Source organism: Rhincodon typus, chromosome 14 (genome assembly GCF_021869965.1).
Source record: "Rhincodon typus isolate 14 chromosome 14, sRhiTyp1.1, whole genome shotgun sequence".
In the NCBI taxonomy this organism is placed as follows: Eukaryota; Metazoa; Chordata; class Chondrichthyes; order Orectolobiformes; family Rhincodontidae; genus Rhincodon; species Rhincodon typus.
The window spans coordinates 38,080,098-38,105,314 of record NC_063345.1 but is presented as its reverse complement, the minus strand read 5'-3'; the positions used below and the strand labels follow the sequence as shown (position 1 = coordinate 38,105,314).

At 38.8% G+C, this 25,217-nt stretch overlaps 1 protein-coding gene across 8 annotated transcripts in view; it reads right to left on the bottom strand.

The window, feature by feature from the left end:
- Positions 1-25,217, bottom strand: part of xkrx (XK related X-linked) — a 48,266-nt gene that overhangs the window by 19,662 nt on the left and 3,387 nt on the right. For 5 of the 8 annotated variants that reach the window (XM_048604910.1, XM_048604912.1, XM_048604909.1 and 2 more), the window contains 4 exons: positions 11,399-11,736; positions 6,480-6,739; positions 2,483-5,236; positions 1,347-1,452 (listed from right to left, as the gene is read on the bottom strand). In XM_048604910.1, the coding sequence (XP_048460867.1) occupies positions 4,527-5,236; positions 6,480-6,739; positions 11,399-11,712 (1,284 nt within the window). In that variant the 5' untranslated portion in view covers positions 11,713-11,736 and the 3' untranslated portion in view covers positions 1,347-1,452; positions 2,483-4,526. Of the gene's footprint in view, positions 1-1,346; positions 1,453-2,482; positions 5,237-6,479; positions 6,740-11,398; positions 11,737-16,626; positions 16,847-18,528; positions 18,724-25,217 lie in introns of those variants that run through there. The other 3 variants (XM_048604915.1, XM_020515016.2, XM_048604914.1) reach the window with 3 other exon arrangements.

The following is a 25,217-nucleotide window of genomic DNA, read 5'->3' as shown; positions in this document are numbered from 1 at the left end:
AGGCTGACGTTTCAGGCCTAGACCCTTCATCAGATGAAGGGTCTAGGCCCGAAACGTCAGCCTCTCTGCTCCTATGATGCTGCTTGGCCTGCTGTGTTCATCCAGCCCTGCACCTTGTTGTCTCGGATTCTCCAGCATCTGCAGTTCCTACTATCTCTAGCTCAATCTATTCTCAGTTTGTAAAATTAACTTTCTGAAATTGAGAACTTAATTCTTACTCTATCTTTGTCCTTTTCCATTAGTATCCTATAAATAACATCCTGCTTTCCACCAGGGATCCGTTCCAAGCTTCCTTCTTTAAAACCAAATCCTAACCACCTCCTTTCTTGTTGGGTTTGCTAGGTGTTGATTTTCTAGTGTATTCAGGATATTTTTTATTTTATATTGGAATTTCCAGTTTTCAAACATTGTTGCCTCTCACAAGCCTCAGGCATTGCCTAAACACTGCTTCCTCAGCCACACTAGCCTTGCTCCTATCTGATGATATCTCCCTCTGATTTTGTCTTGATCTTACCTTGTTTCTGCTGTTCCTATCATGGGCAACTTCCTTCATCATTGAAGTGAAAGAGTAAACTATAAAGGATTAGATAGGGATTTCTTTGTTCACAGTAAAAGACAGCAGACACTGCCAGATAAATTTTATATACCATATATAGAACAGCATCATCCTTCCCTACAAAACCTCAAGAACCAAAGGATTAATGGTTTATGAGACTGAGTGGGGAGGGGGAGAGAATAGATAAGGATTGAAGCAAACAGTACCAGACTAGGTCAAAATTAGTCATCCCTGCCTGGATGGATCAAGATTTGTACCTAGGACTGGAGACATTGTTTATTGAATCATTAAGAACAGACAAGGTTGAAATTTGTGAATGCGATTAGAGATGTATAACATGATGAAGTTCCTGCATCAGAGTTTGCATTCCACCTGGTCTGGATTGACCTCCCTCGCGGAGTACATTTAAATAAAAATGAACAAAAACCTGTACTCAAGCTTCCTGAGGTCGATCATTAGAATTAGCCACACCAAAAGCCATTCCTTTATCCTGGTTGCCACACTGAACTCACTTTGAAGGGCTCCACCTGGTGGCAAATGTTGGTCAGTGCAAGTGGCGCTAAAACGCATCAAATTCCCTGCACCAATAATTTCTGCTACTAGATCGAGCCTGATAAATCTAAGAATTATGCACAAAATGGTGTATTTTTGGAACACTTATGGCAAGGGGCTATACTATTGTTTTATATTTATTATATTTATTATTTTATATTTATTGATGCATTTTATTTTGCTTGTTATTTCAGTTAGGAATGCACAGTGCTATACATGTTGAAACGCAGTATCTTACTTGTACGTTGAATATTTTCTTGCCTGGATAAAGCAAAGGAACCGGGGATTAATGTGGATTCCTGTCATTTCCGTGATTTACTTCACGTTTCCAAAGTGGGAGCTACCTAGTTGGATGATAAATATAATTGAAAGTTATTTTGGCCATAGATGAGAGCTTGACATAGCCGACTGATTGAAAAGGTAAGCATTCATTATTTGCAGTACTACATCATGTCTTTTCAGAAAAAGTTGTAGCAGAAGGCAGATCTTGTGATAAATTGATAGCTTTGAATGTTTTAACAGTTGGAATTGATGAGAGTACAGGAAATCATACAAGTTTTGCTTCCAAAATCCATACACTGTGAAAGCAGGCCATTCGGCCCATCGAGTCTGCACCAGCCATCCAAAAAAATCCCACCCAGATTCTAAAGGGGCTTGACTGGGTGGACACAGATTGTTTGCACAATGTGGGATTCTAAAATATGGGGCATGATTTTAAGATAAGGGCCAATCATTCAGGATTAAGATGAGGAGTAATTCACTTAGAAGTTTATGAATCTATGGGATTCTCTATTCAAGCAGGTTCTGTGATCTATTATTGAATGCATTCAAGATCAGGATAGATATATTTCTGATCACAGGATATGGGAAGCAGGCAAGGAGGTGGGAGTTGAAGCCTAACATCAGCTGGAACTGTATTAAATGGTTGAACAGGCTTGATGGGTGATAGGTGCATGAGTAGACATATTCTTACGATCACGTATGTTGTGCTCAAATTACCTATTAAAGGTTTTGATTTTCTGTTGAGCTAGAAATAAGATGTTGCCATCTCCAGTTATTTCAGGCAAGCTAGTGTAGCTGTTGGAAGGGAATATATTTAATGGAAATCACGTGACATACAAAAATCTGTGACTTGCTGTAACCCTGCTATGGATATTAATCTTTCAACTAAAAAAAAATTGTTGTCTGCAGAATCAAAAGTTTAAACTTTTAAAGAGCATTGGTTATCAAACTGATCCCAAAAGGATTAATGGTAGTTGGAAAGGAGGCAAGGCCATTTGAAATAAACATGCACAGGAAGTACAAGGTATGAAAAACCAGATAACTTGAAGTACTGCCAGTATGACAAAACAAGAGAAAATCATGCTTTAATACCAAATGGCTCCACTGCAATCCTGATAGTATACAGCATTCTCGAGTATAAATTAAAACTTCAGAATGATGAAATTGTCTCTCCTGCTGGCAAGAAATTGACCAAGGCCTATGCAGAATGGGAAGATGAAAAACAAAATGAATTTGTGAACAAACTAGAACAATAGATCTCAACTAGATTTTTCAAACACATGTATGGTAATATCTGCAGACTCTTGCTGGAAATTATGCATTTAGTAAAAGAAAGATTTAGGCCAAATGTGATGTTCTTTGCAAAACAACTTCACAAACATAACTATACATAATGTTGTGATTAGATAAAGTAGTCATAGAGGTGACAGCCTTAGCGGTATTATCATTGGACTGTTAATCCAGAGACCCAGGTAATTTACTGGGCACCCGAGTTCAAATCCTGCCTCAGCAGATGGTGGAATTTGAATTCAATAAAAAAAAATCAAAAACTGGAATTAAGAGTCTAATGATGACCATGAAACCATTGCTAATTGTTGGATAAACCCACCAGGTTCACTAATGCCTTTTAGGGAAGGAGATTTGCCATCCTTCCCTGGTCTGGCCTACATGTGATTCCAGACCCACAGCAATGGGATTGACTCTTAACTGCCCTCTCAACCACACCTCACCCCCACCCCAAAAATTTATCCATTTCTCTTTTAGAAGCCACTATTAAGAATAAGATATCTACCACTGGTTCAGGTTGGAGAATTCTCCGCATAAAGAATTTTGTTATCCTCTCGAGTAAGGGTATTAAAACAATTAAAACAGAATTTGGGTGAATGAGCTGTAAGAAAATTCAATAAGAAAATGTAACACCTGGAGTTTAACAGATGAGAAAACATGTACTAGTTGCAATTACGTATGACACGACAAAAAAAAAAAAAATTATGCTTCAGAAAGCATGGCAACTACAAGCATTTGACAATTAAGAATAGTTTTCAACAAAAGCATTTTGTAGATAATAATTTACAAATTATTTCCAAAACTTGAATGCATGAACATTGTTGCACCTATTTACTACCTCAACCAAAATTGAATCACCATATGCAAACCTTGGCAGGATGTTAAAAAAAATCCCAAGGTTCTTCAGAGATGCCATAACAAGCATTTCAAATCCTCCAAATTTTGTGTGCATTTTTCCACAGCAGTTAAGGGATAGTGAACTAGAACAGAAATACTGGTTGATTTACATCTTCACTAGTGTAATGACATTATTCGTTTAAGGCACCAAATAACCAGCAATTCGGGATGGGCAATAAATGATTGCCTTGCCAGAGAGGTCCACATCCCTTGAATGGATGAAAGAAGCACGATAATACCCATATAAATCAGAATGCAAAAGCAGTCTGTATCTAAGAAAGGAAGACAGAATTTGTGGAAAGTGAATGAAGAAAATTTGACAATAAATGAAAACATAAACCACCTTTACCACCATAAATCACAAATTCACATTAATTTAAATAACTTTGAGCCTTTAAGAAAAGTAACATACATTCCAGTGAATCACATTTTAAAGCTAATTATGAGGCTACCACACAGAAATCAAAAAAGTGCACTCAGAGGTGAAGAAAAACTCAATGCAGAATAAACAAACAAACAAACATTAATTAAATACAAATATCTTTGTCTGACATGGATCCAGCTTTGATATTCCAAAATGTCAACCAGATCCAAGGTATTTTTGTCGTTAATGGAAGCATCTGTTGGCTAGGGCTTTCTGGAGAATGACTATCCCAGAAATATTGCAACTCCTTTGGCTGCCAGTTTTCACATAAAAGAAAGCCACAAATCAGCTTTACCTTCTTGTGATGAGTACATGTAGAAGGCAACATTCCAGGTACTGTTCCAGATTACAGCAGTAGAATGCTTTGATCTCCAAGGTCACACTGGTCTCTACACATTTCATTATTCATGCTCCTGTGAAATTCACCAGCTTGCTAAACCTTTAAATACCTACGGGAAGGGTGATGTGTGAAAAAACAACAAAATCACATGTTTTCACTGCAGCTATCTCTTGTTGTAACATAGCTGATTATGGATCCTCAACTGTAGACTCAAAACGAGGTCCCTTCCAACAGGAGCACTGGAGACAGTCTGCAATGTTGTGTGTGAAAAGCAACCTACACGGATGGCAGTACTGATAGAAGAGGAGCATGAAGATGATGGCTAGGCTGTAGCAAATAATTAGCTGAACTACCAGCAGGGGGGAGCAGAAGTATTCATAAACTTCTGTTTTGAAAAAGTACCAAATAATTAGAAGTACTGCATTTTCAACAAACCGCAATATATAGTAGACAGACAACCTAACCCAGTTCTGATTCTTGCTAATCAAGTCACGATTACTGAGCAGAAGCTGGACTGCTGACCAGCAGAACACATTAATTCCAGCATAGAGAATGGTAACAAGCAACAGTACAACAGCTGTACCAAACCGTTTGTAGTTCTTTTCAATGTTTTCAGGGAATGGTGAGCGGTTATACCAGAATTCCACCCACGGAAGGAAAAAGCAGACCAGAAAGTCAATTGAGACCACAGCGAAGATCCACTGCTTCAACACTGTGCTGAACAGCACCAACACAGTAACTCGTGTAGCAATTTCCAAGCTGCGCCACAGGATGATGCATACGTAAGCAGCTGGTCTCAGCTGAATCTTGTAGTCATCATACTTGATCTGGATGGAGAGAATGTTACACACCAGGGCTCCATAGGTCACTGACAGCAATGACATCACCATGAGAGCAACTGAACAAAAAGAGACATGACTCAGTGGATACATATCAAAAACTAAGTCTAGAAAGTCTAGTGATAATTAATTGCTGGCTAAAAATGTTAGTACAAGTCATACAGAATAAAAAAGTCCCAAGGTCATGCACTGTGTTCTAGTAACTGATCCCAGTTAGGAATAGCTACACAAAAGGGACTCAACAATTTACCTCAATACCCTAACTCGCTATGCATTTGAACCGCTGTAAATGAGTGACAGAACTCAAGAGATGGAAAAGACAAGGTTTCCAGTTTTGACATTTTAGGGAAGGAAATCTGCCACCCAGATTTCATCTGGCCGACATGTGACTCCAGATCCACAGCAACATAGTTGGCTCTCAAATGTTCTCTGAAATGGCTTCCCAAGCCACTCAGTTCAAGGGCAATAAGATTTTACAATAAAGTCCACAACCCATGAACAAATAAAGAACACGGAATTGCTTATATGGCATATTCCTGGCTCAGATTACACCAAGTAGAGGCCAGGAGCATCACAACTTTGAGGTCAGCAGAAATCTGGAGAAATGTCACAGTGATGAAATGAGAAAGCATCTCGAAAATTAGGAACATCAGCTCAAGGCCTCAGACTTCAGCTACAACTGGTTTCGAAGTGTAGTGCATAAAGTAAGAAAAAAAAAAGAGGTTGATCTAATTTTGGTAATGCATTTCTTCAAAACGACATAGTCTTGAAAAAGAACAAAAACTAAGCATTGCTAAATTTATCTTGGAGACTCATGCCACGACTTGACAATTATAATGCTAATGTTTAGGAGCAAATGTTGGGGGTTGCAGTGATAATGTCATTAGGCCAGTAATCCAGATGCCCAAGCCAACGCTCTGAGAACATGGGTTCAAGTCTCAACACAACAGATGGTGAAAGTTGAGGTTGCAGAAAACTCATCACTGGGGTGTAAAGGGCAAACTGCGAGGACAATGCAGAAAGTCTTCAGTGTGATTTGGACAAGTTGCATGAATGGGCAAATACATGGCAGGGAGTATAAAAGATATAATACAATGAAGCAAATTTTCCATGGAGGTGATTATGATTGTTATACTTATAAACAGTCAAGGTAAATTAGATCAGTGAGTACTCTTGCTTGGTATTTTCAAACAATTTCGCAAAATCTACACAGTTGTTTTCTCCAGGATTTGGCAGGCAATATCATTAGAAGCGCTATAGAGTCCCTGTTTAGACATTAGACAGCAAGAGCAAACACATTACCTCGTGCTGGTGGAATGTATTTTTCCACTATACTTATATACAGCTGGAGGGTGAGCTGTGGGGTGGAGCCCATAAAGGCTTGAATTACTGACGCCCGCTGAAATGCATTACGATGGATAGTCAACTTTCTTGTTGAATGGCCCACTTCTTTCTCAAATTCATTTGATTGGCCATGATGGAGTCTTTTCTTCCGGGTAATACTGACATAAGGCTCTTCATGTTTCCCAGACTTGCAGAACACAATTATAGCTTCCACACACCTGACAAAAACAGAGACAGAATGTTTTTCAAAAATGCAAGAGTCCAATCTGAGCTTTAATGAAAGATCACGGAGGAGGGATTACCTGCATTCATTCAAAAGAAAATAATCAGCAACAGAATGAAGAAAGACTTTTTTCCCCCCCCATAGATATATTATCTAGCCCATCGTGAGCTGAACAAACTATTTAACTTCCTTTGTGAAAATTCTTCATAAATGCTTTTGATTTTGAATGCTAATAAGTCTTAACTTCAGAATATAAATCCATTCCCAGAACCACCATTACTCCACTGCCTATCCTCAGTTTAAACAAGGCATAATGCAAATGGAAGACATGGTTGTCGGTGCTAAGAGTGGTAAGAAGTGGGTGTAAAGAGGGTAAACCATCACATTTGACTTTTGTTTGAGAAGGAGGGAATCACTCTAGTTGTTGAATGGTTTTATCAGTCCCTTCAGTCCTATGAGATTGTAATCTTACCCAAGGCTTTCCAATCCTTTGTGTTCATACAATTCCATCTTCTTTAGCATTCTTGATTTTACTTGTTTCACCAAATAACCACTGCCAATCTTGCCTTCCGCTGCCAAGCCCTTAAGCTCTGGAATTCCCTCTCTAAACTCTTCAAAACCTCCTTCTTTTACTAATCCTTTGGTCATTCACTCTAATGTGGTGTTAACCTTTGTTTGATAATGCTTCGATGAAGGACTTTTGAAAATTTTACCATAGTAAAGGCTGTACAGATGTGCATGTCACTGTTGGTGTCTTTGAGGTCTAAGGAAGGCCAAATGCCTCCTCTTAATTTTAATACCTTGAACTATTGTGCTGAAAAAGCCCAGCAAAATAATGAAAACAAAAGCAGTGATACTGTGAATTGTGGAAATCTAAAGTCTGATGAAAGACCATTGACCTGAAACTTTAACTTAATTTCTCCAGTATTTTCTGTATATTGTCTAGTAAGGCAACTGCACATTAACGCAGCCACAGAATTCTGTTAATACCTGGAGGTCAGAGTTTCACCTTGTTTCCTTTGGGATTTTGTTTAAGATTAGGACCTAATTTCATTGTAATACTTACAGTAAGTACAAAGGAATTTCAGTTTTACACTTGTTAAACTGGTTAAAATGTAAATCTATGAAAAGCTGCACCTTCATATGGATACCTTTGGCATTCAGTAAACATTTTCTGACCCTTCAGGTGGTACGAATGATTGTGGAAATGATATTTTAAATTTCATTCATCAGTTAGAGTGCTGCTTATAGGTAAGTCAAAGCCCAATACGATATTTATGTTTACACTTTCTGAAATCAGAAATCACAAGAGACTAGTATCTGCTGTATCCTTTTACAGCAAAGATTTATGTTCAACACTAGAGGGTAGCACGTTCAGATATCATGCATCTAGATGAACAGTCTGATCCTTTAGGGATGAAAGATAACATTTGGAATAACTTTGGCATAATCAAATTATTTTAAGCCTAACAATGTAACACTTTCACTAATTCCACTTTGGTCTGGGTCTAGTTTCTATCACTTTCAACACTTCTGCTTCTTCCAATGGCATTACTAAGTTTTGGATGAATTAACTGGACGGTTACTGTCAAAAATTGTGTGTCATAAAAAAGACATTGCTTGTATGATTTCTCCTTTGGATGGATCATGTCTAGGGAGATAGCTGGTGGTAGGAAGTAAAGGGATGCTGGTGACCAAGAAGCAATTGAAATGTTACAAAACGATTATTTTAATGTAATAGGATCAATTTCAAATGGGAAATATGTTGTGACTTTTAAAATTCATAAGTTTACAAATGTAATATTATTCTTGATAATTAACACTTGTTTTTAATTAAAAAAAACAATAGTTCCATGGCAATTGATTGAATGTATTTAATGCGCCCAGATAAAAGGTCAACATGAGTAGAACGCTCTACCTAATAACACTGTCAAGTAACTTCATGCCGTTTAAAGTTGTTCAGTCAAATCCAATAAGAAGCTCTGAAAGAGAATATAGCAAGATCTTCAATTCCAAATGACAGAGCAAAGACAGATTTAGGAAAAGATGGACAATGAAAGCTGTGTGCAACTAAGCTGACTAAGTCATAGTTAGGATTTGGTGCAAGTCAAGTTATTAAACAGGGAGGAATTTGGCCCAAGAAACCAGTGCTAGCTCCGTAAATGCACTATTTACAGTTCCATTCCTCTGCCCTTCCCGATTCCCCCATTCCACTCACTGCTCCCCCCGCCACAAAAATTTATCCATTTCTCTTTTAGAAGCTACTATTAAGAATAAGGTATCTACCACTGATTCAGGTTGGAGAATTCTCCACATAAAGAAATTTCTTATCCTTTTTTGAGGAAGGGTATTAAAACAGAATTTAGGTGAATGAGTTGTAAGAAAATTCAATAAAGAAAATGTAACACCTAGAGTCTAACAGATGAGAAAACATGTACGTAAATGCAACTAGTACATGACAAGACCAAAAAAAATTATGCCTCAAAAAAGTGGCAACTACAAGCATTTGACAATTAAGAATAGATTTTAACAAAAGCATTTTGTAGATTATAATTTGCAACTTATTTCCAAAACTTGAATGCATGAACCATTGTTGCACCCATTTATTACCTCAACCAAAATTGAATCGCCATATGCAAACGTTGGCAGGATATTAAAATAAATCCAAGGTTCTTCAGAGATGACATAAAAAGCATTTCAAATCCTCCAAATTTCACGTACATTTTCCACAGCAGTTAAGGGATAGTGATCTAGAGCAGAAATGCTGGTTGATTTACATCTTCACTAGTCTAATGGCATTATACATGTAAGACACCAAATGACCAGCAAATTCCAAAAAACTTGGAGCCTCCTTAGTTTTGTGGCCATAGTGCAGTAGCTGAGCATCCATTGGGAAATTTATTTTAGGAACAGATCTTTTGGAAGATGGCGCAATGATCAAAAAAGAAACAGCAAAGGCATAGAAAATAAGTAACAAGGAGGCAAAAAGGTAATATGACAAAAGGAAATCATGAATACCAATGCAAATAAGAAATGTTTTAATATTAAAAGATAAAAACATGGTAAAGGGGAATATGGGTCCAATCAGAGAAATGATACTTAGTATCAATTTTCACAGTAGAGGAAAAGGATTACCAGAATAAGGCAACCCAAATTAACTCCAGTGGAGGAACTTGATGAATTTCGTATGCAAGGAAGGTATTGTTAGTAAGTTGGCAGATGACACCAAAATTGGAGGTGCAGTGAACAGTGAAGGTGGTTACCTCAGAGTACAATCAGACCTTGATCAGATGGGCCAATGGGCCAGGGAGTGACTGACAGAGTTTAATTTAGATAAATGTCAGGTGCTGCATTTTGTCAAGGCAAATCAGGGCAGGTCTCATACACTTAATGGTAAAGTCCTGGGGAGTGTTGCTGAACAAAGAAACCTTGGTGTGCAGGTTCATAGTTCCTTAAAAGTAGAGTCACAGGTAAATAGGATAGTAAAGGCAGAGTTTGGTATGCTTGCCTTTTTTGGACAGTGCATTGAGTATAGGAGTCGAGAGGTCATGTTGTAACTGTACAGGACATTGGTTAGGCCATGTTTGAAGTACTGCCTGCAATTCTGGTCTCCCTCCTTTAGGAAAGGGATCGCGAAACTAGAAAAGGATTCAGAAAAGATTTATCAGGATGTTGCTAGGGCTGTAGGGTTTGAGCTATAAGAGGCTGAATAGGCTGGGGCTATTTTTCCTGGAGCATTGGAGGCTGAGGGGTGACCTTATAAAGGTTTATAAAATCAGGAGGGCTTTGGATAGGGTAAATATACAAGGTCTTTTCCCCAGGGCTGGGGAGTCCAAAACTAGAGGGCATAGGTTTAAGGTGAGAGGGGAACAACACAAAACTGACCTAAGGAGCAACATTTTTCTCTCAGAATGTGGTGCATGTATGGAATGAGCTGCCAGAGGAGGTGGAGGAGGGTACAATTACATTTAAAAGGCATCTGAATGGGTTTATGAATAGGAAGGGTTGAGGGGGATTTGGGCCAAATGCTGGCAAATGGGACTAGATTTATATAGAATATCTGGTAAGTGTGGACAAGTTGGACTGAAGGGTCTGTTTCCGTGCTGCATTTTTCTATGACTCTAAATTGTAATTAATAAAATATTGGGACTAATGGTTAGTAAATTTCCAGTACCTGGTGGTTTACATCCCAAATGATAGGTCATATTTTTCAAATTTCTGCAGCTTCTATTCTAACATGGTCTAAATTAAGTTCCAGTTCAAACTGACTAGCAAATTATGTTACCCAACTATTGTCACCACTTGGGCTTGTGTTTCAACTCTATCTAGACAAGTGGGATGAAACTTTGAGGACTTTTAAGGTGCAACTTGTTTCAAGCGTAGTTTCAAGTTTCATCAATCTTGATGTGTGTAAATACATCACACAAAAAAACTACCCTTGATATGTCAAGGGAAACGGAAAATTATAAAAATGTAATGGGATTTACCTTTTTGAAGTCAAGACTGACCACATGGTCGAAACAATTGTTAAGAGTGCTGATAAGCACAAAATCTTGCCAAAATATTTTAATAGTGCTACTAACAAGTTGCAAACATTATATTTTATTTGCTTTGACTGATAATGAACGTTATATGAGTTGCACTCATTGCTAACCTGATGATGGGTCCCATCTGCAGAAGATGAAGCAGCAATATGAAAGGCCTGTTCATGCCCAGTTCACGATGGATTAAGATCAACGTAAACTGTACCAGTACAGATGGTACTAACATGAAGGAGATAGTTAGTCCTAACCAATATGAATCACCCCAATGACTGTACACTGCACACAGAAAGCCACCAGCTACAGCTTCTGCAATGAACAGAACCGTAGAGATGATGACGCTGGCTGGCATCTTTGCCCGGTGCAGTACAAGAGTTGCTGTGTTGTGATTAGCTTCATTGCCATTACTTGTCTCTATCTTCTCCATTCCAATTTAGAGTTGAAAACTCACCTAGAAACACAAAAAGTTACATTATTTCCAAACTCATTATGGTCTAAAGACTAATAAATGGTTTGGACTATGTTAAGCTACAATCTTATACAGTGGCTATCCTGTGACATTATGTCCTTTGACTTATCATAGCTCCTGTTCAGAGGTTTCATGTCTGCATGAGATTTTCTCTCAGATTCAACATCATCAGCTTCTCCCATAAGCAAAATGCACATCTCTTATACTCAAGAATTTATCATTATTGCCCAATATCAAGTCAAATATGCAGGAAAATGCCTTAATGCCAAGAGATATATTAAAGTGGTGTTTGCAACAAACCTGCTGTGCATGGGGGAGAAAGAGGTAAAAATCATTTTACTATGAAAACAAAGGGTCTTTTCATAGTTGGTCCAAATTAGAGTCAAGAGCTAGAAACATCCACATTTAACAAGGTTGGAGCGTGGGTTATATTTTTGCTAAGTGTTCAGCATGATCAAAGCAAAGTCATCCTTAACTTGCAAAAGTCGAAAGAAATTCTCACAATTAAACCTATAAATGAATCATAGAATCCCTACAGTGTGGAAACAGGCCCTTCGGCCCCACAAGTCCACACCGACACACAGCATCCCACCCAGACCCATCCCCCTGTAACCCACCTAACTGACACACCCCTCAACACTATGGGCATTTTTCCACTTAGCCTGCACATTTTTGGACTGTGGGAAGAAACTGGAGCACCCAGAGGAAACCCACACAGACACGGGGAAAATTTGCAAACTCCACACGGACAGTCGCCCAAGAGTGGAATTGGACCTGGGTCCCTGGTGCTGTGAGGCAGCAGTGCTAACCACTGAGCCACCATGCTGTGGAATGATAATTAAAAGTTAACCACAGAAAAATGGCTGTTATGCTATGATAATATGGTGTTTTACAGCCTGACTTATCAGAATTCCAAAAACAACTCCGACAGACATAATCAGACAGATAACAGCTCTCAACAGGAAAGAAAAATGCAGACCAGTTAAAGGATCGCTTTGCTCAACCAGGCTACCAAGCACTACAACTTGCAGGTCATTAATAAATACTAAAAAGAACAGTGCTTCTCATACCGACCTTTGGAGAATACCTATTTATAGGGCCTGCAGCCTGAGAAACAATTAGCCATTATTACTCTGTTCTCTGCTCCCTAGCCATTTTGTATCCATATTGCCAATGTCACATTAAATCTTATAACAAATTGATTTTTTAGTACTTTTGACAATACTATTTGAAAGTTCATATTAAAAAAAAAACCACGTTACTTTAGTCATTATTTCATTTATGAATTTGATTAAACTTAATCAAACATAGCCAGCCTTGAACAAATCTGTGTTTTCATTTATTAGTCCACAACTTTTCAAATACCAATTAATTTTTTTCCTGTAGTTTCCAAAATCTTCCACAGATAATAGGGCCATTGGCCTCCGATTACCAAATTTATTCTGCTCATCTTCTCTGAACAGGGTGCAATTTTCAATTCTCTGGAATAATCTCCATACTTAAAATGGAACTGAAAGTGTGTGGAAAGACCCTCAGAATTTCCACCCTTTTCTCAATAACTTGGAATGCATTCCATCCAGATCAGGTTACATTTCTCTTTTGAGGATTGCCAACCTTTTAAGGACCTCTTCTTTATTTTTATCCTGTCCAGTATAATTACTCTCTCATTCTTTACTACCACGTTTGCAGCATTGATTTCTGGTGAAAACAGATGGAAATCATTCGTTTACTTCTTCATCTACATCCTCAGCCTCATCATCTGGTGTCTTGCCGTAAGAATACATCATTTTTGGTCCCTAAAGAGTCACAGCTTTCCTCAGGCACTCATGTTCACTGGTTACAGATCATTTCACAAGAAACAGAAAAGAAAACTTCATTTACCATTCTACATGTACTTACACTCAACCTATTTTTCTAGTCAACCTGTTCAGAGATGTTAGTACACACCTCTGCAGCAGGTGCAACTTGAAGTTGGGCCTCGCGGTCAAGGGTAAGGACACTCCCACTGCATCAATCCAAAACATATCTTGACCTGTTTCACATTTTGCCTTTGACTGGTCCCTTTATATTTTTGAATGATCTTGACTCTCATGCTATTTGCCTCTCCAGTCCTCTATGTGCACATTGACCTGCTTAATGTTTCATCTTGATGGCTGTCTCCCAATCAAGTTGAACTCTCCTTCGACAAAGCTAAAAAACTTTCTACAAGCTTCAGCTGTATTGAGGAGCAAACAGCCTATCCATCCTGACTCCTCTGATAGATATACACACAGGTACACGGGCATACACAGCTGTATTGTTTTGCATTGCTTAATTGTCTTGCACCAAAACTAAGTTGACAAGGCAAAAATCAATAATTTATTCTGGAGGATTATACCTAATAATGGCGATAATTTCAAAAAATTAGTGGCTGTTTTTGGTATCTCAATTCAACTGAATTATGCTGGCTACTAAATTAGTTCAGAGGAGATACAGTGAAGCTATTCAATCCTCTGGATACAAGGCACTGAATTAGAGCTTGAAGTAATTGATGGGCATTCAACTTTATACCCAACACCACATATTGCATTTCATAAACACGCCACATCCTCCCTGATCAGAATATTGTTATTGTTATTGTTATATCTAGATGCTAGGTAAGGTTTCCCAATTCATTACAGTTTCAGGTGGGATACCCAGAAGTGTTAAGCTCCCAGCCAAGGAGGAATGAACTGGCCTCCCCTTCTTAATTTATCCACCTTTTCGGAGGTTAGAAAAAGATCTTGCCCTTGTGGCTACCTTTCTCCCTGATCCAAATGAACTGAAGTTTTTAAAGGAACCAGTTCTGAGGTCTGAGGAAGGGTCACTGGACCCAAAACGTTAACCGTTTTCTCCTGCACAGATGCTGCCAGACCTGCTGAGCTTTTCCAGCAACTTTGTTTTTGTTCCTGATTTACAGCATCCACAGTTCTATCGGTTTTTATATGTTGGATACACGTTGAATAAACAGATTTAAGAACAGCTTCTTCCCTTATCAGACTTTTGAACAAACCTCTTAAAATGTTAATTATGATCTCTCTGTGCACCTTTTCTGTGGCTATAACTCTATTCTGCACTGTCCTGCTACCCTGATGCACTTTGTATGATATGATCTGCCTATTTAGCATGCAAAACTACACTTTTCATTGTATCTTAGTACATGTGACAACAATTAATCAATTAATCATATATAGCGATCAGGGGCTCTTGTGGTGCAGCGGTAGTGTCCCTCCCTCTGGGCCAGAAGGCACAGATTCAAGTCGCAGCTGCTTCAGTGGGGTGTCATAACATGTAGATTGATTTAAAATATCCAAATGTCAAATCGGTCTTTAAATTGCTTGCAAAGAGCAGTTGAACTTTGTGGCTTTGTTACTGGTAGTTTTGCCGTGGCTAATTGAATCTTTGGCTTTGTGATTCTTCATTTTGTATGCTGCTTTGTCCCGATTCCTATTTCGACTGGTTTGCGGTACTCAGTGAGAGAGGATCTTCCTGTTGTTGGTCTGCTAGCTAGCTGACTTCTAGCTCTCAGAATGGGAGAATGTCTTCACCAGCAACACAAGCATAACTTGGGTGTAGTTCTTCAACCGTGACCTTCACAATACATTATCACTCAAACACAGACTGAAGCACACATGAACATTCACTCCCTCCAGTAAAACTGAAACTCACTTTTTAACCGTTGTCGTTGTGCAGTTGTCATAGGGAAAAAAAAACACACACAATATGTCTGCAGCTTGGGACAAAGGGCTAGCTTGCTGTTGAACAGAGGTTTCAGCCCGTCACTAAGTTTGTAGTCATAAGAAATCACAGCGTGGTCTTTTTGGGGTTTCTTTGACACATTTAGGTGTTACATCCCATTGGTCCACAGAATTCTTCCATATCTGTAGTCATTTTGACTTTGTACCAGTCATCTTTGAAAAACACATTTTGAAATTAAAAGCTAAAAATATCCAGAAGTTATTTTGCAGGTTCTGACTCATGGTCGTAGCATTATGCAAATCTGTAAAGCTTCATAATGCTTTTCCAAAGTAGTTTAGTTTCCCCTGAAAAATATGCCTGTGTCATTTAGTTTCTTTTAAAAATTTTGTTCACAGCGTGCAAGCATAGCTCTTGTGACTGGCCTTTGTTGCCCATCCTCTCATGGGCAATAATGAATGGGAATGAGCCTTGGGAGCATGGTAGCATCCGAGGCTGCAATTCATGGAGGGGAAAAAGGCCACAATTCGGAGGGTCCAGTAGGAGGGAAAGTCTACAATGACCAGGGGCATCGGGGAGCAGGAGTTTTGGGAAGCAGGATCACTGGCAAGAAAGAGGAACTGTAAACAGCACGTTACGTTTTACTTTCAGATGTTTAACCTTATTTCTTTTTGAAAGCTATTTCATTGGCTAATGTAGTAATTTAGGGTATAAATTTTTAATATTTGTTTCTTTCTGGTAAGAAAGGTCCTACAACATCTAACTACAGTTTTAACATAAGTGAACCAACGTTTCATTTCAAGTGGCTAAAAAAAAAAAAATCATGACTTTTTAGGAACACAGCCACAATTTTAAGTGAGGACCTACAGGACTAGCAAATTTTTTTCTCAGAGAAATAACAGGCTGAATTCCCCCACTCCAATGATATTAACTCCAAGCTATATACTCTCCTAGTTTCTCTAACTAAAAATAAACAATATAGTCTGTGATATTCAGGACAGAATCAGAAGGTCAGATCAGAATATTTTATTTAAATAATCTGAAAATAACACGATATCTATCATCGGTAACATAAATCGTTTAGATTAGCTATGATGTGAAGTTTATACGTCAAATGACGTAGTCAGCAGTTTTTACTGTCTTAAGCTCAACACTTACCAAGAAACAGAAATTCACCGTGAGTGTTGTGATACCGGGCGGCGTTATACTTCTGCTTTGAGATTCAAAGTGGGGTGAAGAAAATCAAAATGTTACCTCTGCAAAACTTAATGGTCAAGATAGGTTTCCAAGCCACTGAAACTCCCTAACATGTTTTCTGATGACATGTTTACACCAACTCTTGACTTACACTTCTACCACTTGCTCCCGAGACTATTATCTCTCCCAAACCCCCAAAACCGCTCCACCCGTCGAGCTACTCAGCACTAAGAACAACAGACATCCACGATTTCTCAATCACAATTCAATCCAAAAGACTACCTCCAATTCCTCAATTCTAAGTAACACAGCTAAAAAAAGCTCCCAAGCCTGAGGTCATAGAAAGCAAATTAAACAGGTTTCAGTGCTAACATCACTGTACAATCAATAGTCCATTAGTTAAACAAGTCACAGCTTTGATCTATTACTGAAAGATTGTGAATCCAGAGATCCAGGAATTTTTAGCATCTTGCATATAGAAGGAGAAAGAGTAAAGTCAAGTGTATATTGCATTTTTGAATTCCTTCACACTACATTCTAACATTATCATTTTTTGTGGTAGAGTTTCAATTGTCAGTGTCTTAGATGGTATCTTCATTAGTCTTAATATTTAGGTGAGCTTTGGGAAACATACCTAAGAAAACAAACAGGAAACCTTTCAAGTAACCAACCGAACTACTTTGTGCCCTTACATAATTCCTCCCCCATTTTCAATAACCAAGAAGGTAATACAACAGATATCATTTAAGATTTAAGTTATTAAACAGAACTTACTGCAAAAGAAGTGAGGCATATAAACAGCTACTATAAACAATACATTTGAAAAGAGAATGTCAAACTCATCATAGTGAACATTTTTTTGTGCCTAAAGTACCATTGCTGTAAATTGACAGTTTCTTTATATTTTTCTTACCATTGTGGAAATTGAACCAAAATTCCTAAAAACAGAGTTTCTCAACTCATTTGCATTCAGTTGAATTCAGACACATACATTACAGAATTAAATAAATAATATCCAGATTCGAAAGAAAACAACTATAACCTGAACAAGTACATGCTTGTTTGAACGTGGTGGCCTCTCCCTTAAAACCTGAAATTCATTGTAACAATCCAGGTAGGAGTATGGGATTTCACTTTCTACCTACTTTATGTATTATGAATGGATTTAAAACGGATAGCCACCAAACTAAATAAAACTACTTCACTTTTGTTAGGTTAACCTATTACTGCCCCATCCAATTAGGATGTTACCAATCTAACACTTAAAAGAACCAAAACTAGAGTGCATTTATTTCTTATGTGAAAACGTCTTTATATTTCTAGTTGGAAACAAAGCAACAGTGGATTATAGAGATAGTAGGAACTGCCAATGCTGGAGAATCTAAGATAACACGGTGTAGAGCTGGATGAACACAGCAGGCCAAGCAGCATCAGAGGAGCAGGAAAACTGACGTTTCAGGTAGAAATTTTTGAAGAAGGGTCTCGACCCAAAACGTCAGCTTTCCTGCTCCTCTGATGCTGCTTGCCCTGCTGTGTTCATCCAGCTCTACACCGTATCAACAGTGGATTATGTTGTACTCTGTTGTAATAAATATTTTTGTCAAGCTGATTTAAATTATTCCCAATGTCAGAATATGCAGTAAATCAGGTTGAGGACAACATGCTTAGAGATATAGTCGCACCTAGATTACGTTTAGATATTCTTTTTCAGTTGAGGAATAACCATCATTATTTACGGCTACTTGAAACTTCAGGAAATAACAGCGTCTGCCCTCCCCACACCCAAGATGAACCCTATTCTTCTGATGTGTTGCAACATAATGTGAATGTAGACATCTCGTTCAGAACTGTTATACCACTTACTTCCTGTAAAAACCTATCTGATTTGCATTCCTTCTTCAAATTCTTCGAAAATGGGTCATGATTTAGGGGAGACAATTTTTTTCCAGAACTCCATCCAGATGTCTGTCCTGTCATTAATACTGTCTTGCTTTCTACAGCCTTTTCACTTAAGGGCGCAGGACTTCAAAATATTTTGAGGCTTGCACATACACCGGAACTTAAATGGGGAGTGGTAACGTGTGCTTAGTCTTTTTTAAATTCATTCATGGGATGTGGGTGTTACTGGCTGGCCAGCATTTTATTGCCCGCCCCCAGTTGCTAGAAACTCTACTGGACTCACCACATAAACAGTGACTACAAGAGCAAGTCAGAAGCTAGGAATACTGTGGCAAGTAACTCACCACCTGACTCCCAGAGCCTGTCTATCATTTATAAGGCACAAGTCAGAAGTGTGATGGAATACTCCCCACTTGCCTGAATGGGTACAGTTCCGATAACACAACAAGTTTGACGCCATCTAGGACAAAGCAGCTGTTTCCTCCACCACTGATGCTCAGTAGCAGCAGTGTGCACCATCTATAAGATGCACTGCAGATATTTGCCACAGATCCTCGGACAGCTAAGCAGGTTATTGCTGAGCAGTTGCTCACATCTGGAACTAGCCGCTAGATGCGAGGAAGAATTTGCAGGTCAACAGGGCTGTTTCTACCATTGTGTTTTTCATTGCCTAGGTTAATGCCAGTTGGTCCGTCCAGTTTCATTTCTTTGTTCAGGCTGTGTACTGATTGATGCAACTGAGTGCCTTGCTAGGCCATTCAGAGGGCAATTGAGAGTCAACCACATTGCCGTTCGTCTGGAGTCACATGTAGATCAGATCAGGTGAGAATGGCAGATTTCTTTCTCTGAAGGACATTAGTGAACCAGATGGGTCTTTCTGACAATTGACAACGGTTTCCTGGTAATCAGTAAATTTTCACTTCCAGATATTTTTTACTAAATTCAAGTTCTGCCATCTGCTGTGGTGGGATTCAAACCCAGGTCTCCAAAACATTAGCTGAGTTTGTGAATTAATAGTCTAGTGATAATACAGCTATGCAACTGCCTTCAAGTCTGCATGGAAACTTCCATGTGGCAAGCAACATTGCTTACCACAACACTAAAACCACTTTTATCAATGCTACAAGACATCCTGTAACTGTGGTATACTCTCATTCCTCATCTTTCTTAATATTGTTATGAATAGATGAGAAGATTAATCTTTGTTTAATCATGCCAATCACAACAAATATCCTGCGTATTTGTTCCTCTTTAACACATTTAATCACACTTCAATTAAACTTAGTTAACCAGATCAAGGATGAAGGTGAGCCAATTCCATGGTTTTCATGAGTGAAAAGGAGTGGAATTTTATTACCCCTCAAAAGTGTTACAACAAACACACGTAGAACACGGGGTGTTCTAACAAGCTAACAAAGGTGATGGGAAAGGAGCTGTATTTAGCACAGACAGCAACATGAAAGCAGTTGCAGTTTACAGTTTTTGAAGAGTCTTTCAGTCCTCAGAGCGAAACCCAAGTCCCCGCTATTTAGTGATTTCCTCGGAAGAGGCAAAGTTTACAAATATCCTTGATTTCTCAGTCAATGGAGGTTTTTTCAAGTTGAATTTTTTTCCCCACCAGCAATGGCTTACTGAGATCAAAGGGGAAGGAGAAAGAAGCTTTATGTATCCTCCTCTGTTTTGTTCATGTTGCTTTCCCACTGTTTTGTTGCTCAAAGCAAGCAACCGAAAAATGGTTTGTGTATTTCAAGTCTAGCTCTTTCCACTTTTTAAACTGAGCACTTCTCAGGTAATGCTTCATCTGCAATACATGAAGTTATCATGCAATAATTCATCATGTGAATAAAACAAGAGATGCAAGTTTTTTTAACATATCACTGAGTTTCAATGTTACTTGATTAAAATGGTAATTTTAACAGCTAATTTCATATCTTCCATATCTTTAGGGGCCTTGAAAACAGGGGGTTTTTCAAATCTCACCATGGCAGCTTGTGGAATTTAAATTGAATTCACTGCAATTTAGTTTTAAAAATCTAGAACTGTAAACTAGCCTCAGGAATGATACCCATGAAACTATCATCGATTGATGTGAAATATACATGGTTCTCTACTGTCCTTCAGGGAGGAAATCTGCCATTTCTACCTGGTCTGGCCTACAGGTCACTCCAGATCCATAACAATGCAGTTAACAATTAAATTCTCTCAAAGGCCTGTGACCAGCAGTGTTCCACAAGGATTGCTGCAGGATCCACTTTTGTCTGTCATTTATATAAATAATTTAGAACAGACTATAGAAGGCATGGTTAGGAAGTTTGCAGATGACACCAAAATTGGTGGTATAGTGGATAGTGAAGAAGGTTATCTAAGATTACAAAGAAATCTTGATCAATTGAGTCAATGGACTGAAGAGTGGCAGATGGAGTTTAATTTGGATAAATGTGACGTATGGCATTTTGGTAAAACAAACAAGGGCTGGATTTTGTGCCATAAATAGAGGGGGTGGTTAAGGCAGCATTTAGCACGCTTGCCTTCATTGTTCAGACTATTGAATACGGAAGTTAGGACATAACATTGAGGTGCTACAGGACATTGGTAACATCTCTTCTGGAGTACTGTGTCCAGATATAGTCGCCCTGTTCTAGGAAGGATATCATTAGGCTGCAGATGGTTCAGAAGATATTTACCAGAGTTTTGCCAGGAATGGAGGGTTTGAGATATAAAGAGAGGCTGGGACTTTTTTTTTCCCCAACTGGAGCGTAGGAGGTTGAGGGGTGACCTTATAGAGTTTATAAAATCATGGAGGGTATCGATAAAGTGAATGGCAGGTGTCTTTTCCATCGGGTAGGAGATTTCAAGACTAGGAAGCATATTTTTAAGGTGAGAGGAGAAAGATTTTAAAAAAAGACATGGGGGCTTTTGTTTTTTTAAAAACACAGGGAGTGCTGTGTGTTTGGAACGAACTTTCTGTCCATCCACACCCTTAACACTATGGCAGTCCCAGTCGACATTAGGAAAGTTAAGACCCCCTACTATTACAACCCTTCCTCAAAAAATCTAATTCATGTGAATAAAGGGGAACCTGTTGTGCTGTACTTAGATTTCTAGAAGGCATAACTAATTTCAAATGACAAGGATTAAGGAACCAAATGTATGATTACTAAATTAAATTTGCTGATGACACAAAGGTAGTTAGGAAAGTAAGTTGTGAAGAGTAGATAACCTCTCGATATGCCTTTGCAGACGCTTTAAATGAGTGGGTAAGCATTTAGCAGATATAGTGTAATGTGGGAAATTGTGAACCTGTCCACTTTGACAGGAAAAATAGAAAAGCAGTATATTATTTAAATTGAGAGATTGCAGAGGTATGGAGAGATCTGGATTTTCTGGTTGTTAAATCACTATATTAATAGTACAGCAAGTGATTAGGAAGATAAGTAAACTTATTGTTTTGTGCAAGGGAATTGAAATAAAAAAAACCAAGGATTGTTTCTTACAATTATGGAGGACATTGGTGAGGCCACCTCTGGGAGCATGGTGTACAGTTTCTGCTTCATTTAGGAAAGGATGTAAATGCACAAAAAAACTATTCAGAGAAGGAGAGATGGCTTACTTGGTTGTTAACTAGAATTTGGGGGATGAGAGCAAACAGTTGGGTTTATCTTGTGCTGAATGGTTGGACAGACTGGGCCTGCAACCACTGAAGTTTAGAAGAATAAGAGGTTATCTTATTAAGACTCACTGGATTCTGAGGGGATTTAACAGCGCAGATTCTGAAAGGATATGCCTGCTATGAGAGACGCGAGAACTCAGGAACAGCACATTAAATGGAAGATGTCTTATTTTTACCAAGTGGAAGTTTTTTCTTCCCTTTTGTAAAAGTTGAATGCTTTTGCACAGAAATTTGGTGAGTCCACACTTTTGGTGTTTGTGTCTGAGGAAGAATGAATTCACCTTGGAGGTGAATTCAATGAAAACTCACTAGGTTGATTCCTGGAAATGAAAGGGTTGTCCTAGGAGGACCGATTCAATAAGATAATCTCTTGGGGGATTTGAATCAAAAAAAGTGATCTAACTGAAACAAACCTGAAAGGCTATTTCTCTAGCTGGAATATCTAAAACAGAGGATGTAATTACAAGGTAATGGGACTATTACTTTGGGCTACATGAGAACAATTCCCTACTCCTGAAGGCTACTGATTCTCAATCATAAAGCACATTCAAAGCTGAGACTCGGACTTAGTATCAAGGCATTTTAAAGTGTCAGGAAACATTCTTTTTGGGATCAATGTAAATTGGTAATTCATTTAAAAGGACTGGTGATAATGTTTTTCATGTATGTTTATATCATAGCTATCATTCGAGTTAGAAATAAACTCCATCTAGAATTTCATATTAATTCTGCAACTGATTTTCAGCCCATGTTGTATTTTTTGCATAATTATAAAAATGCATTGTTTTGCCTGAAGCTAATTTAGCCACCAAACTCATTTTTAAAAAAATCTGCCAACTGTAAAAAGTACGAACTAGAATATACACTTCTTCTGAAATTTCAAATTTCAGCAGGTGGCAGGACAGTGGAAGATGTTAGTCACAACTTACATAAAATCTTCGTAACATTCGAACTACACAAATGGCAGGCAATGACCTTTTCCAATAAGAAACAATCTAACCACTGCTCCTTGACATTCAATGGTGTTACCATCACTGAATCCCCCACTATCAACATCACTGGGATTACCACTGACCAGAAACTCAGCTGGACTTGCCACATAAACTCAGTTACCCCAAGAGCAGGTCAGAGGCTAGTAAGAGCTGAAGGGGCAGCATTTAAGGAATGCCAGCAGACTGATAAAACTATTGTTTGTCCCACAGCCATTTACACAAGCCACATGCAATTTGAGTCCAGTGGTAATGAAACAGTTAACTGTACTTAGCAGGAAAGAACTCAAGCAGGGAATTAGGAGAGCAAGAAGGGACCATGAAATGACCTTGGCAAGTAGGGTTAAAGAGAATCTCAAGGCATTCTATAGATACATTAAAAATTAAGAGGATAACTAGGGAGAAGGTAAGACCACTCAAGGATAAAGGAGGAAAACTTATGCTAGCAGAGAGGAGATGTGGATGAGATCCTAAATGAGTACTTTGCCTCAGTATTCCCCCAGGAGAAAGAAAATGGAGGATAGTGAGCTTTGTGTGGAGCATGCTAATATGTTAGGGCATTTTGAGATCAAGGAAGAAGTGGTGTTGGATCTCATGAAGACCATTAAGTTGGATAAGTCCCCAGGATCCTAAGGTATCTATCTCAGGTTATTGAGAGAGGCAAGACAGGAGATTGCTGAGGCCTTGACCAAGATCTTTGTATCCTCACTAGCCACTGGAGAGGTCCCAGAAGACTGGTGAGCAACTAATGTTGTTCCTCTGTTCAAGAAGGGAAATAAGGATAATCCAGGAAACTATAGACCGGCGAGTCTCACGTCAGTGGTTGGGAAGCTATTGGAGAGAATTCTTAGGGAAAGGATTTGTGCACATTTGGAAAAGTACGACCTATGTAGGACAGTCAGCATGGCTTTGTGCAGGGCAGGTCATGTCTTACTAACTCGTTTGAATTTTTTTGAGGTGACAAAGGTGATCAAAGAAGATAGAGCAGTGGATGTTGTTTACATGAACTTTAGTAAAGCTTTCGACAATGTCCCTCATGGTAGGCTCATCGAGAAGATTAAGATATATGGGATCCATGATGACTTGGCCATATGGATTCAGAATTGACATTCCCATAGAAGATAGAAGGGTGTTTTTCAGGTCGGAAGTCCATGACTAGTGGTGTTCCGTAGGGCTCTGTACTGGAACCTCTGCTATTTGTGATATATCTTAATGACTTGGAAGAAAATGTAGATGGGTGGGTTAGACGTGCAGACGATACAAAGATCAGTTGAGTTGTGGATAGTATAGAAGGTTGTCAAAGGAAACAGCGAGATATTGATCAGTTGCAGACATGGGAGGAGAAATGGCAGATGGAATTTGATCTGGCAAAGTGTGAGGTGCTGCACTTTGGGAGATCAAATGTTAAGGAAAAGTATAAGTTAATGGCAGGACCCGAGACAGCACTGATGTATACAGGGATCTTGGGGTTCAAGTCCATAGCTCCCCCTAAGTGGCCATCCAAGTTGATCAGGTGGTAAAGAAATCAAACGGCATGCTTGCCTTAACTGGTTGGGAACTGAGCACAGGAGTCAGGATGTCATGTTGCAGCTTTTTAAGACTTTGGTTAGACCACACTTAGGGTATTGCTTTCAATACAAGTCACCACATTACAGGAAGGATGTGGAGGCTTTGGACAGAGTGCAGAAGAGATTTACCAGGATGCTGCCTGGATTAGAGGGTTTCACCTATAAGGAGAGGCTAGAAAAACTTGGGTTGTTTTCTTTGGAGCAGCAGAGGCTGAGGGCTTCATAGAAGTCTATATAAAATTATAAGATGCATAGATAGGGTTGAATCTTTTTCCCAGAGTAGAAAAGTCTAATGCTACGGGGCATGCATTTAAGGCGAGAGGGGGGAGAAGTTCAAAGGAGTCATGAGGGGCATGTTTTTTTTTTAAAAAAACAGAGTGGTAGGAGTCTGGAACACACTGCCAGGGGTGGTAGTGGAGGCAGATA